This window comes from Amblyomma mixtum, chromosome 8 (assembly GCF_055824585.1).
Source record: "Amblyomma mixtum isolate Tamu chromosome 8, ASM5582458v1, whole genome shotgun sequence".
Taxonomy (NCBI): domain Eukaryota; kingdom Metazoa; phylum Arthropoda; class Arachnida; order Ixodida; family Ixodidae; genus Amblyomma; species Amblyomma mixtum.
In genome coordinates this window covers 10,213,827-10,228,985 of record NC_143019.1, presented here as the reverse complement: position 1 = coordinate 10,228,985, position 15,159 = coordinate 10,213,827, and the positions used below count along the sequence as shown (strand labels likewise).

The window sequence follows — 15,159 nt, the reverse complement described above, 5'->3', positions numbered from 1 at the left end:
AAAAAAGTGAAGAATGAGTCGTTAAGAACAAAGTATTGTCAAAGGTAAAAAAAGGTTGAAATGGATTAAGAGTGCAAGCCTTAAAAATTGCAGCCACAGCAGCCAGCACCCACATGAATGATACCAACAAACCAGCAGCCACGTGATACAAACAAGAGTGATACAAACCAGCAGCCACATGAATGATACCCGGTGACCAACCAGAAACATGAAAAAGAATGAACGCGGAGCTCAGACCAAGGTCAGCGTCAAAGCTGTAAAAACGAGAACATTTGACGATGTGCGGTTGTTTGCGCGCATTTATGTTCTAGTTTTTACACGTTTGACGCTGACCTTGATCTGAGCTCCGCGTTCATCCTTTTTCATGTTTCTGGTTGGTCATCGGTTATCCTTCATGTGGCTGCTGGTTGTTCGTTTCCAATTTTTAAGGCTTGCACCCTAATCTATTTCAACCTTTTTTTACATTTGACAATACTTTGGTCTTAACGCTTCATTCTTCACTTTTTTTCCACGTTTATTGTTGGTCATCTCGCATCACTCATGAGTTTGTATCATTTTCGGTGTTTAAGAGTTGCTTGGTCATGACCGTTTTAGTGTTGTTTGCTTTACATTTGTTGTTTTTTTTCGGATAGTCATGATAGTATGTTACGTGGTTGCTAGCGCGCTTCATGTGTTAGACATCTTACAGTGAGCTATTCTACTGCCTGTGTGTGATTACACGGATGTTACGGCGTGTTGGCTTCCATGAAGGCGGGTTTGGCGCGAAATAAATTCAGTTCCAAGTTGGCGCTGGTCCTGTCGTGTTTGTCTCTTTAGTCCACGTTTTTTTGCGCCGTTTTCCTCCTGAAGCATGTTGACGCATTTGAGCCTATGCAATCTGTTGCTGCTCGATTGGTTACGTGGAAGTTTGATCGATTTCCCAACGTTACCAATATGAAACGTAAACTGTGCCGATAAACTTTAGATGAACTCCGCGAAAATCTGAGAACTAAATATTTCTTCAGCATTTTTCATATTCAAACAGGAATCACTGCTTCAAATTATTTACAACAACCGCATTGTGCTTTGTCTCTAAATGACCACAAATTGAAGATTCGTTCATACCAATGCCGCACTTGTTTGATTAAACAATAATTTTCCCGCGTACCATAAACTATTGGAACGTTTTACCAGAAGATGTAGTTTCCCGGAAACCTGAAGATTTGTTTTGTGGCGCTGCGGGTATTGTAAAATAAAAGATACAGAATACAGAAAAAACCCTGTAAAACAAAGCGACCTATACAAGAGCTTATAACCTTTTCGTTTACATTTATCAGAAAAAAAAACAAAAGTAATGAACTGTGAGAAATATTGATAAAGCATTGAGCATCCACTCTGAAAGTCACATGACGAAGCCGCGGGAAATGAGTTTGTGTCTGGAAGACGTAATTACGTAGGTCGGAAATAACAGTAAATGTTTTCATAAGGTTCAATTTTGGCGAAAACAAGTCATTCCAGTGTGCTTAAAACTATAAATATCACTTTGTTTCCATGCAATTTTGTTTCCATGCAGTTGCTCAAATCGACAGACGACCTTGTGTTGGTTGGGTTGTCCCACGATGCGATCGATGAACATAACTATAAGTGCTTCAACGCGAGGTACGTTACGGATAGCCGTCGACATGGATACACGCGAAAGGTGAACTACGCCAAAAGGACGAAGGTGAGCAGAGTATTGCGTATTTTAGCAAATGCACCGCTCGTTACTGCAAGGAACTGGCTGCGCGTTGGATGTTAAGATTTTAGTTTGACAACATGCAACAGCCCCTTTCCCCTATTATGGGGCGAGGGCGCTGGCGGAATAGGCATACAGTCGAGCACAAAAATCACTTGAGGACATTTTACTTAAATACCCGAATAGCTCTTATAACACCCGGTGGACGCAGACCACACTTGTTGAGGAGAAAGTAAGAATTCTGTTCTTTCACCTCCAAAGGTGTGTTCTAGCTCCATCTGCCAGCTTTTAACAGAGCTGGCGGACATTGACTCGCTCATCGAGATCTTGTCGGAGTACACTTGTACCCGGGACTAACTCCTTTGCCATGAATGCCGAACAGATACAGCATGCTTAAGCATTGTTTTCAATCCTGTCTCTGATATCAATAACAAAAAGCAATTTAGCTTGGTTTGGCTAAATTCGAATGAGATGCGTTATCAATCCATGCCTGTGGACATATACAATGTTAGGTTTGAATGTTTCAGTGCTAGAGCACTTAATTGAAAGGTATTGATGAAGGTGGGTTAATACGCACCAAGTAAGCCGCAGAGAAGCAGAGCGATGAGGTGGGAACAACTTCACTATCCCCGGTCCCGTTCCGTCATACCAGGGGCTTTTGACAGCCTCCTAAAAGGCAGACTGAAAGTATTTCGTGGCGAACACTTGCCTTGCGATTGCACTCCTCATCTTCTGCCGTGTACACACTCACTGGGTGCCTTCCTGGTCCTGTCTCCTGTTGCGTTTCGTAGGCCCGCATCGCTTCTTTGTCCGGGAGTGATAGCCACCGGTTTCTCCTCCCCTTCGGACGCCGTGTTCTTCGTCATGCGTTTCTCTGGGAGAGGGTGTCGGGGTGGGGGAAGGAGTCTTCAAGGGGATCCGCGTGCAAGCAGCAGCTTCGGACAGACAAAGGTGGGGTTGGCATAGTTTACCGCATTAAAATACTGATCTCCCCATCCAAACTTAATTTTCTGGTCCCAGAAGACAGGGGTACTACGCGAGACTTAGCCGTCATTTACATTAAAAATTGTCGTTAATTCTTCCTACAAATCCTTTGCACCCTTGTGAGCCATTTCCTTTTTGCGTCATTGTGGAAGCCGTTATTGAGGAAACTTTTTGATATACAAATATATTTCGTATTTTCATCGCCGATACACCGTGTGTATTAAGCCATAACAAAGGTTTTCTGTTCCTTTTCAGAACGGTAAATGGAGATTAAGGTAGGTATTGTGGAATCACCATTTTTTCTGTAGTTTTTTCTCTCTGTGCTGTATAATAATGAGGGCTTCACTTCAGGCTCCTACAAATGTTTACTCATAAAAGGCTTTATTCCGTTCCTTCATACTGTCGCCATAGAAAATGCCTGGTGGTGAAAATATGTGCCTCAGTGTTCTATATTTTCAAAAATGGCAGACGTACCACCTTTGTCAAAAGTAAGTTAGCAACGATGTTTGCTTCTTAGCCTTGTAGCGGGAAAGTTATGCTAGCATGTCAGCTCTAAATGCGTGAAAGGTAAGATCTCTCGTCCTCGCCTTACGAGATCTTTTGTACTATAAGGGTGACGTAAGCCCTGCATATTACTGCACTGAAGGAAATCCCGTTGCTCGGTGACGTAAGGGAAACGCAGTACACAAAGATCAACTTGTTCAGTAACACGTTTTGCCTATGACTATAGAACTACTAGTCAGGTGACTGCAGTCTCCAGGTTAAGCGTTACAAAGGTCCAGGAAGCCCCTTGACTATCAAATTCCATTATCCTCGCGATCCAACTTGACTTTAGCGTTATCGCTAAACACGCTAACCTGGGCTTATATTTTCGCCCCACAAAATGTTGAAGGATGTATAAAGCTGCGTTCTCTTCACATTATGTGCATGAGGGCCTCGTAATACCTGATTTTGAGGAGCCCCAGCTTGTTTCCTTCTATGAAGACCAACTAAAAAACCAATGTGAGCTGACTTTATATCGATTCTTGGGACACACGAAGATTATACCTACAAGTCTATATATGTTGCGTGCATCGCTGGCATTTGTAAAAACCACTTTTGTTTTCTTGCGTTAGTTGTCCAGCAGAGGTCTCTTCGCTTTCGGTCATTTTTTTGTATGACACCTTTGTCGAGAATTCCAAGTTAAAAGTCGGCTGGCAAGGAGAGCACCTTCCCAGATGACGCAAAGGCTGGGATAAACTGAATATAATAGTGCTGTGAAACGGCCACTTGAGAACACTGAGTCGAGGTCGGAGCACTATTAAAAGAAGCGACGCTATATGTTGGCAGCCGATTATAAGAGGCGAGATGGCCTGCTAAATAACAGATGGAGCTACATTCACACGTGGTTGCAGAAATGTTGGCCAGAAAATGTGTTTTTGCGGAAAGCAAAGTAAATAAAAACGAATCTGCTGAAAAAATCCAGTGCCCTCGAAGCAGCTACATCAGGGTTCATTTTTGAATGCGAGCCAAAAAAGATGGTACAGGCTCGTACTTGTGAATGCAGCCGGACGACTGAGAGTATAAAAATTAGATTGCACTTAAGTCTCCTTATGCGCGGAAATGCTAAAGCCTAGCTTTCAATTTGCTCTCGTGCTCCTTCCAACTTTTTGTCTCTTTAAGTTTGATTTTTTTTTTAATTTTCCAATTTTTCATTTTCTTTCATCTTTATTTTAAAATACGTTTTCATTTTTCGTTTCATGTTGTAGGTAACTTTTTATTTATTTCTGTTTGTTTTCTGTTTTTATTTTTTATTTCATTATTTCAGTTCATACATGTTGCTCATCAACCGTTGCTTAATAGGCTTTTATATTTTATTTTAATTACCATAGAAGTTACGATGTGCAGTTCGTGGGGACAATTGCTTCATTCTATAACTTCCGTCCGCGCCACTCATGAGCCAAGAAAGGCTTACGCCTTAAAATCAGTTTAATATGTTGCAGCTTTGATGAAGTCTGTCTGCATTTGATTGTTTGTTCACCACGATGTGTAGGAGCTCTCGATCGTGCTTCAGGGACTGACTTTGGGCAGAGCAGCGTCAGGGTCGATCGCGATAGAATTGGAACGATAGCAATTGAAGCACCGGTTGGACAGTAAGCTCGGCCCATTTGAAAGAGGCCGTCTGACAGCGTAATTATATTTCAGATGTGCTTTTACGGTGGTTATGGGAACCAACTACTTCTAGCAAAAACTGCTTGCAGATTTGAATGTTGGGTACAAGAAGATATAGAACTTTAAGTTTTGAATTAGCCTGCCTTTAGCGTAACTGACCTGTAAGGAAAACGCTACCCGGATAACCAGTTCTTGATGTTCTTATTCTTTCTAACCGCACCCAGAGACAAGAGACAGAGAGAAAAAAAATTTATTGTCAGGAAGAGGTTGGTGATCTTGGGTGCTTCAGCCACTCCAGGTGGCCGGGAGTTTAAGTATATAGACGACATCCTAGCCTCTCGCCGTGGCACTGGGCTGGCGAGAGCAGCTTCCCATTTTTCAAGCGTGAGAGATGTGACTAGATCTGCCGGAGTCGGATCCTCCGTGCAGCCTCAGATCATGTGGTCTCAGGCGGCAGGCTTGCCGCACAGCTCACATTACGGATTTACCAAATCGGGAAAGATATTGGAAGGCGTCCACCGGTTCAGCTGCCACTGCTTTGCAGTCGCCTTCACGTGGTAGCCTGTTCGCGGCTGAGCGAAAGGTGCGGAGGAGACAGGCTCGCCCTATCCTCCCTGTAATAATTTGTTATGGGACATTAGGGTCCCAGACCCCCCTCACTGCCTCGTCGGACAAAACCTCGAGCATACTGGTGAGCGGCCTCGTTCCCTGGAACACCCGCGTGGGCTGGGACCCACACCAGATCCACTTCCTTCCTGTAGTTTGGCATCGTACGAAGAACTTTGTTTAGTGGCGGAGATACGCTCCTCGCGAAGTTGCAAAGGGCCGTTTTGGAATTACTGAGAATTCTTCTGGTGCCTTTCTGAGCGTTCCCTCGTGCTAGTGCACCCTCTTCAGCACCTTGCACTCGGTCCATGACCACCGTAGCCGCTACCCTGCGTGAGATGCTCACCGGCAGGGAAAGCGTCTTTGCCTGTAATGTAATAATGTGTCGCATCAACTTAAGCAGCACAATCGTCCCCTAGATACATTTTGCTTTATGTTTTCGCCCTGGCCCTGCTCCCGTTTTCGTGACGAACTGTTTGCGTGTTCTTAGGGTAGGTTTGACCCGAATGCGTTGGCGCATCTCTGTCGGAAAAATTGCCTGGTGTGAAGGGTCCTCGCCCTCTATGCCTAAGCTTCTCAAAATGTAGAGCTGCGTATCGGCCCGCCTGAGCCGCTGCTCTTGCGATGTAAGTTTTGCCTCAGTCAGCTCTTCGAGGGTGTTATGGACCACAAGGAACAGAAGTCTCGCGGTGTACGTGTTTCTGGGGATGCTGAGAGCCGCCTTGTACGCCTGCCTTATCAGGCAGCTCAGCTTTTCACTCTATGCTCTCTTGAGATCCAGGTAAGGGGTAGCGTACGGGAGTCGACCGACGACGAAAGCCTGAACGAACCGACATGTGTCACGCTCTCTCATGCCTGTCGCCGAGTGGCCACACGCCTAATAAGCCGTATGGCCTGCTGGACCGAGGTCGTCAAGCTGTTCAGCGTTACTTTGTTGCATCTGTTGGATTGTATAGGCATTGCTAGTACCCGTAGCATTTATACCCATAGAAAAAGTCTCAAGCTCCATGAGCTGGTACAACGTCGGCGACAATGGCCTTACCGGCTCGAATATTTCTTCTTCAAGAAGATAAATCATAGAACTTGCTCCTGCCGTCTAGATTTGGTTTCTACAAGGCATATGCAGTTGTCATTCACGGCTGAAAGGGCTTCAGTCTCCTTCAAGCCCTGCCTATTCTTTACGAGCTCCGGAGGTTCTCTCAAGAGTGCTTTCTGGGGCGTATGGTTCGAAAGTCGTTTGTGTTTTTGGCATTCACACGCAAGTTGTTCTTACTACTGATATGCGGCGAGCTTCAGGGTGCTAGCGAATCTGCTCACAGGGGTACTTTTAAAACCACATGAGACCTCCGTGGTTGGGGGGGAGAACTGCTGCTGGCTATTCAATTTGCGGATACTGTACTTTCAGAAGCTTCTCTGTCATAATTCACAGAATATTCAGAAGGGTGCGGCAACTGGGATCAGGGAGCAAGGCACTTCAGCGTCATAAAAGCCTGTACTTTCAGAAGCTGCGCTCTCCTAATTCTCAGAATAATCAGAAGTGTGCAGCAAAAGGTATCACGGAGCTACTAAGCACTTCAGCGTCATTAAAGTCTTGGCCGGTCTGCCACTTAAGTACTCACATTCATGGTACATTTTCATTAGCTAGCAATAGAACCGAGAAAAGGTCGAAAAGCGTCGTTGGTCGTAATATTCACCCACTGGCTGGAGGGAAGTGACGGCACCAGAGTGCAACATTCCTAGTGGTCCGAAGGAAGTGTCCCCACCAGAACGGAAATGATGTCATTTCTGATGAAGGCATGAACAGCTGCTAATGCTGTTGTATTGCCAACATGTAATGTAATTAGGTGCCCCTGTTATATTTTTTTGTGACTTCGCTCATTGGAGCTTCCCCCCTTGGCGATGGTTGCTATGTGAAACATGCGTAAAGTTCCACTTGTTTAGGCCCACGACGTTGTCACCATACACATTATTGGCAGCGATGAGTCAAGGCATCTTGCCGCGCGATAAAAAGAGTCATCCACAAAATGCAGTTCTCGATGTCGGTTGCGCTTGACATAATATCCAAGAAACTTTCGTACTATCAACATTTTTTCTATTTTTTCTTTTCTGCACCAGCTTGATCTTCATTTCGTTTGCTTACATCTCCCTATATATCCATTCGTCTATATCGTGAACCTCGCGTTCCCCATACAATACTCAAGATGAACAGTTGTTCTCAATGCCCGTATAGAAAACTGAAGACGACCAACTGCAAATACCCTCACAAAACATCCTTGGAGGGACAAAAATAAAGCACGAGAAAGGATTATGAGAGCCAGAGAGAATACTGGATTTCTAAGAGCCTACTATGCTACAAAAAAAGAAATTTTAACGCTAACTCCAGAAATCCTTTTCCAGGTTGGCCCGTATCTTCATAAGAGTACTGGATCATGGAGCTAAAATTATAGTGGAGGACGGTAAGACTCAGGACTGATGAATCTAGTTTTCAAGAATGCATTAAGCACGCGTTTTTTAGAAAACATAGCATGTAGAAGGCTTTTTTTATGTTTCATTCGTATCTGAAAACTGGTAGTACCAATTATCAGAAAATTCTTTATGCTTGTCCGCCGCGATGCTGTGGCATTTCTATGCGCTAGCATTGCAGCGGACTAGCAGATTATGGATTTCCTGTTGCACATTGTTGCTGCTGTAAAGAAAGGTGAACTTGTAATATCGCAGAAGAATTACTGACATGGATGAGGTTCTACCTAAGATGGTTCGTCCGCGTTTGGTGGGAAGAAAGGAATTCCGGGAGTCAAAAGTAAGACGTACTAGAGGGTGCACTCTTCTGTCTCAGAATATATATATATATATATAGTAAGTACTAATAGTCAGAGAAGAAGAGAATAGTTATGCTGTCACGTGACTCGCACGACAGCATGGACACAGACGTTGACGGAGGCAAAGCTTGTAGTGAAACTCAAACTGTCTACGGCGGGAAACTCAAAATGCCCATACAACGGTTGACACCTGTAACGAGAATTTCAGGGAAAGTACATCGAGCAACTGTCGGCCTTCCCTGAATTTCTTAGTGAAGGATATCGTTGCACCTTCGGCTTTTGTAGCCTCTAGACTTTCCTCCGCCCCATTTAGGCTTCAGTTGTCGCCACATATACTGTATGGTACCTCCCTCTCTCTCTAACATCCGCCCAATGGCCCTGACATCGTGTGTTGGTAAGACCCTTGAGCGAATGGCCCTGTCTCGCTTCTCTAATTTTCTCGAGGCGAGAGAGTTCTTCCCCCATTCTCTCATCAGCTTCCGACGCCGCGTCTGTGTACAGGACATGTTTCTGATTCTCCAGCACACCTTTCCGTCACTTACCCCCACTCAAATTCACGCACTTGTGACTGTCGATGTTCGCAAGGCCCTCGGCAGTGTTTGCCACGACCACATCCTTTCCCAACTCGACTCCCTAGACTGTGGCCCCCCCATGTACTCTTATATCCGTTCATTCCTCTCTAAACGTGTGGCTCGCTTTCGAGTAGACACCCATCTGTCCGACCCCCACCACCTCACCCGTGGCATTCCTCAAGGTGCTGTTCTCTCTCCTACCCTTTTCAATCTTACTATGGCCCCTCTCGCCACCCAGCTAGCTGAAATTCCCGACATGAATAATATATTTTGCGCCGATGACATCACTCTCTGGTGTTCATCTGGCTCTCCCGGTCAGGTACAGGACACCCTGCAACGTTGCCTAGATCTCATTGACTCCTTTCTCACCACCGCTGGCCTCTCTCCTGCTCATGAAAAATCCGAGCTTCTCCTTGTCAACCATTCCTCACACCAGCGCTCACACAACAGCGCTCACACACAACCACTTCGTCTCTCTCCATCTTTCTGGGTCTCCCATTCCTGTCGTCATGCAGTGCAAAGTTCTTGGCTTTCCTTTGCATGCGGCCAAGAACGTGCAAGCCCTCCAGCACGCTGTCACCGCCTGCCACTCGGTAGCTCGCCTCCTGCGGTGCGTGGTCATTCGGCGCTCAGGTCTCCACGAGGCTCATGCGTGCCGAGTTGCCCACGCGCTGGCGCTCAACTAGGTCTTGTACTTTGCACCCTACATTTCCTTCAATCAGACTCAACACTCTCGAGACTGTCCTTGTGGGCCTCTACAAGGCAGCTCTCAACCTCCCTATCATTACCTCTACCGCTAAGATCTTTGCCACAGGCCTCTTTCATCCTGTCTGTTCTCTTCTCTCTCTCCATCATGACTCGCAGCTTGCCCGGCTTTCCCTTACCCGTCAGGGTCAGTGGTTACTCACTCAAGCGGGTATCTCGCCCATTCCCATCGCCCCTTTAACCTCTCCTATTCCAACCCCGGCTCCCAATCTTCGTATCCTCCCCCCCCCCCCCCCCCCGACCAACATGTCCCGCGTCCTGCACGCCAGCCGTAGTCATGCGGCCGCGCAGCACCATTCCCCTCTCTTTGATACCCAGGGTGTAGCTTACACGGATGCCTCCTTCGTGGCTCCTCAATGTGCCTGCGGCTACGCCCTGTACCATCCCTACCTCCCCGCTGCTGAAACCCACACCAGCGTGCCGTATCTACACCCTCCGGATGCATTGTTCGTCGAGGTCCTCGCCATTGCGAATGCCCTCCAGTCATTTGCTCTCCTTCCTTCCGTTCAAGAGTACGGTCTATTCAGACTCACAAGCCGCTATACACCACATACAGAAACACACTCTAACCCCTTCTCTCCAACAGGAGGTCGAACGAGCGGTCTCCGCATTGCAGCCTTCCATCGTTTTCCTCCGCTGGGTCCCTGGGCATTCGGAGATTGACGGCAATGAGCTGGCCCATCATCTCGCCCGCGACACACTTTTCCGGGCACCGTTGATCTCCTGGCCCAAGCCCTCGGAGGATGGTGGGAGACACCCTTCGCCGCACCATAAAAGAGGTCTACCTCGAGCTCCGCATAGAGAAACGGCTTTACCCTCCCCCTCATCCATCAGTCCCGGTGCCGGAGGCTCGCCTTCTTCGGCACATCCAAATGAATGCAGTTATCACATCATCTCGCCTCTTTCTCTATCGCTATCGATCGGACCCTTCCTGTCCCAACTGCCCCTGTATCTATGCTGACCTGGCCCATTGCCTCTTCTATTGCCCGTCTGCTCAGCAGTCGGGTTCCTACCCCCCAACTTCTTTATCCATCACCACCTGGCTCGACTGCTTGGCGCTGAAGGGGACTTCTGGTCGCCGAGGTGGTCGAGATGCTCGGCCTGTAAATTATGGCCGAATAAAGGTCTTGTACTAGTACTACTGTATGGTCTATCCGCGTATCCCGTCACGCTTCTGCTCTGGAGGCTTCACTCACTGCATGGTTATAGCGTCTGTGCAATTTTACGGCAATGTCGGCTCCATTCAAATTTTAGCTCTTGGCTTCAGTCTCTGCCTAATACAATGCAACCTTACTGTAAGAGATTACATAAATGCGTAAAATATATACATAATGAAAAACGATCCGAGCACTTCACAGAAAAAGCGATGAAATCCCTATCAGGAAGGCTATGAGGCAGGCATACAATATCCCTTCACTATTATTCACCGAATGGTTACAATGTGTCCTCTGAGTGTTGTACTGGAGTACGTTGAGTTTCAAAGTTATTAGAAAAAAAGAGGTGAGTAATCTCCACACAGTAAAGCTAATTTCTACTAACTAAGGACGTTTGCCCCGTAATAAGAGTAAATCGCAGGGTGCCATTGAATGCCTAAACAGGTAAAACACAATCATGAATCTAGAAATTAATGTTTAATAAATAATGCAACGTTGAACAATCCGGGAAGCAGAGAAGAGTTAACAATAGGCAGCGAAACACCGGAAAGTGCCAAAGGAATACACCTGCCCATTTGTCTAGCCATCACAGTTCTGTACCGTTGCAGCTAAATAGCTAGGAGAATAATAACGATGTGAAGTGCATTTGACCCGCACGCCTTATTTACTCAGCAGCAACTTATAACTCCCCAGCGGAAAGAATATAATAGTTGTATTCTGTCATTACGCACCCTTGCGGCGGAAATTCGGGTCGCAACAAAAAGGCTGAAACAAAAAGGAGGACCGTGCAGCCTGCGACGGAAGGTAAAATGATAGGTGTAGCATAAAGGACAGCAAGAGAGCAGTGTGGATAAGGACACAAAGCCTAGTTCCTACCACTGCTAAAATCAAGACTATGAAATGCAGATGAATAGGGCATGTAATGCGAAGAGTGCACAAAAGATAATCCTTTAATAAAAGAAAGTAGATTTAAAGAGATTGTAAACGAAGCTTAGGGCGAAGAAAGTGGGTTTGCCGGATGAGGCTACGAAGTTAGCGGCTTAAGGTGGCTGAAGCTTCAACATGACTTATAGATAGATACAGAGAGGAGGTAAAGGCAGGGATGTTAGCCAGAAAGGGTTCCGGTTGGCTAGCCTGCAGTGGGGGATGGAGTCTTTGGGGTGGAGTTTTCCTGCTCTTATATCAAAATAAAGAAAAACACAATAAACAAAGAGGAGTGGTGCCGCAGAGAGGCAGGTGAAGACATGAGAATTGGAACTACCTTTAGAAAGGGTGCCCTAAGATGTCACAATAAACGCTGATTTAGGACGAATGCATCGAAAAGTGCGCGACTTGGTGGTTTTTCATGTAATAAACATACTGGACATACCAGAATGCAGAGAGCTCAAAAACTTAAATACGAAAGACGAAGCTGTACCACGAATAATTATGCACGCTTGTGTACACACCTAAAGCCTACTTGTATGCACACTAGACCAAAAAAAGTGGAGCAGTCTAAGGTGGTAGAAGAATCACCAAATAAAAAAGAGGTTATTAAGCAGGAGTCTTTTTTTCGTAAATGTAAATGTAGTGTAAGATCACGCTATACAGCATTTGGTAAGACACCTTTAGAGAGGATAAAATGCTGTCTACTGCTTCAACGGAGACATAATTGCAAATTTTTCTGAGAGAGCTAGTCCTAGTTGTGCGGGAGCAGACGCATTATGTTCGTGTTCCTTTTTTTTTCAGAAAAACGAAAAATGTTAAATATAATTCCTGAATATGCAAAAAGCCAGGTGCCTTACGGCATTGAGGACTACCATGTACTTCACGCTGATGAGCATTGCATCATTCTAGGGGATGCTGGAGTGTTGGGCAGTAAGTATCGCGTGCAGATACTTTTATTATGTAGGGCTAGGATTATCGAGTGCTTTTCGACGGTGCAGTTGCACGTTGGATGTACAGATATAAAGTCATGGTCCTAAAACCAATTCAACGGCTGAGGCACACGGACCTCACCCTTTCAGTTGGTCGCACAACCACAACAATTTCTTTGAGCTGTTACGTAATTGGCGCCAGTAAAGGTTCTGAGGCGTGTAAGAAGCAACTCGTGCTCTGTGAAATGTCGGTATCAATTGCGGTTATGCAAGCGTTCAGGCATTTTGCAAGCGTCATCATTTTTGTTTTAAGGCGAACGCCTTTAATGCCTCATCGTTGTCGACTGAAGGTTGTCAGCGGAAGCTTGTCAGCAGAGGTGTCAGGCTTTTGGGTTGGTTGAAATGGTTATGACGCCAGAGTGCATGGATTCTGAGTAATGAGATCACCGGCGGTAAAAAAAATGAGAAAAATAGAAATAAAAAGTTAAGAAAAACAAATCATAAGAAATTTAAATAAAAAAAATTAAGAAAGAGAAAAATAAAAATAAAGAAATCAATGCCAAAGAATGCGCCCGAAACGCTTTCAACTGCAGCACTTTAGAGAGCCAAAGTGCCCCTGAATTTTTTTTCTGCTGGAACCACTCAACCAATGTGCTATCCTGTTTTAAGACCTCTATAATCGGAAGCAAATACCAGATTATTTTACAATTAACCGAATCCTTGAAAATACGGACCCACAGAAGCGAATGAAATGACGTTTTATCGCCCCCTGTAACGTGCGTCGAGTTCCATAGCGGGAATTTCATTACCTACGATCTCGATTGCGTAGCTGAAATAATGTGAAACATAAATAGTATGCACTCGGGCGGAGACAATGCTTGGAATTATTTCGAACCATCATGAGCTCTTTGCGAGAGCAATAAACATGCAGTATAATATCTGCTACTGCGATGAAATCACTTTGTAAAGAATAAACTCAGCACTGCTATAGCACATCAAATGATTGCACAGAAAAGAAATAAATAGCCTAGCCACACGGTGGAATGCCGATATGCGCATCCGCACGCACGCGGGGTTACCAGACCCTGTATATTCATCGGGCAAACGTGGTAAGGTAGGCTTGCAAAGGACCAAATTAGGACGGGAGGAACTCGTTCGTTGTAGAATACGACAAAGCAGGCAAGTCCTATGCATTCCCTCAGCACCCTTTCACCCTTGAATTACTTACATTTTGCTTCGAGCCGCCTTCATTTCGATAGCTTCTTAGAGGATACTTAGTACGGGTACTACACTCCCTAAATTCTAACCAAGGCTCAAGTCGATAAGAATAATTTTAGGCTTTACGGAAGAAATAGTGGATTGCGCGTTCGGCTACTGTGGAACAGTTTGCTCGCTGTCGCATGCCTTCGTAGCCTGATGCTTGATAGCAACTGAACGAAAAAGTAAAACCTGATTATTATGAATGATATTTGGCTAAGACCTTATTCGCGGTAAGGACTGGATAAAAAAAGTATGTTCATAGCCTGCCAAAGATGCTGGCTTCGAAGGCAGAGCTTTCCCGGAAAGACCTATACTGCAGCGGTCCGTCAGCAGAGCCCTACTTCGGTGACTGCAAGATCATGCCTGAACGACGCGAGCTTTGCAAATGCCAATCATGACCGCCAAATCACCCTCAAAAGCATAAAAGCAACGGATAGCGGTGAGAATCTGTATGGTCACGGGTGTAGTCGTTTATTTTTTTTTGGCCACGGTGGACGAATTTCGATGGAGGCGAAATTCTAGACGCTGGTATTCTGTCCAATGTCAGTGCACGTTAAAGAACCCCGGGTGGTCGAAATTTCCTGAGCCTTAGACTATGGCGTATTTCATAGCCTGAGTCACTTTAGGAAGTTAAATTCCATAAAGAAAATTAAGCCAACCAGTTTTTATGCCATATTGAAAAATGGTCCAAAAATAGGTCTTTATATTTTTGGTAACTTCCCTTACAGGTAGAACAAAGTGCACCTACTGGGTTGGAAAACGCAGCATAGATAACCGATTCTGGAAGTGTGACTTCATATTTGACGAATTCTGCCGAGCACCAAGGATTGTTTTGAACAGCACAATCTTGAGATCATGCCCTACTGAGTTTTAGCATTCAGAATAACGCGAATAAGAATAAAAATGCTTTGAAAACATTTTTAATCAACGTGGCCGAAGTGTGTTATGCTCGACGAATACCTCAAGGTCGCCTGAGCACCAGAAACGAGCAGTTAACTCGAGCCAGCCTGGATACACAACGCTTGGAGAAGGGACTGCTCGAGGAGAGCCACCTCCCTTGCAACAGCGAAACAAGTGACAGGCCATCTGCACCTTGTGCCGGCAAGTGCACAGTGGCGAGACTTCGCCGGACTTTAGGAGGTTAGCGCTTGTGCCACGCAGTTCGATAACCCCACGTGTGCCGGGCGGGGCGCGGATCGAGTGTCATGCGTGAAGGCCGCTGGCTGTGACGTTGTACTATTCCCGGATTGCGCCATGTGGTGAAAATAGGTAAAACTC

The 15,159-nt window shown here is 45.7% G+C and overlaps 1 protein-coding gene across 1 annotated transcript in view; it reads left to right on the top strand.

Annotated features, from left to right (window-relative positions):
* LOC149331292 (uncharacterized) overlaps positions 1 to 14,755 on the top strand; it is a 33,405-nt gene extending 18,650 nt beyond the window's left edge. Inside the window, exons 3-6 of the mRNA XM_089557329.1 lie at positions 1,553 to 1,702; positions 2,506 to 2,665; positions 12,494 to 12,622; positions 14,610 to 14,755. Of these exons, the coding sequence (XP_089413455.1) occupies positions 1,553 to 1,702; positions 2,506 to 2,665; positions 12,494 to 12,622; positions 14,610 to 14,755 (585 nt within the window). The remainder of the gene's footprint in view (positions 1 to 1,552; positions 1,703 to 2,505; positions 2,666 to 12,493; positions 12,623 to 14,609) is intronic.
* The last annotated feature ends 404 nt before the right edge of the window (positions 14,756 to 15,159 follow it).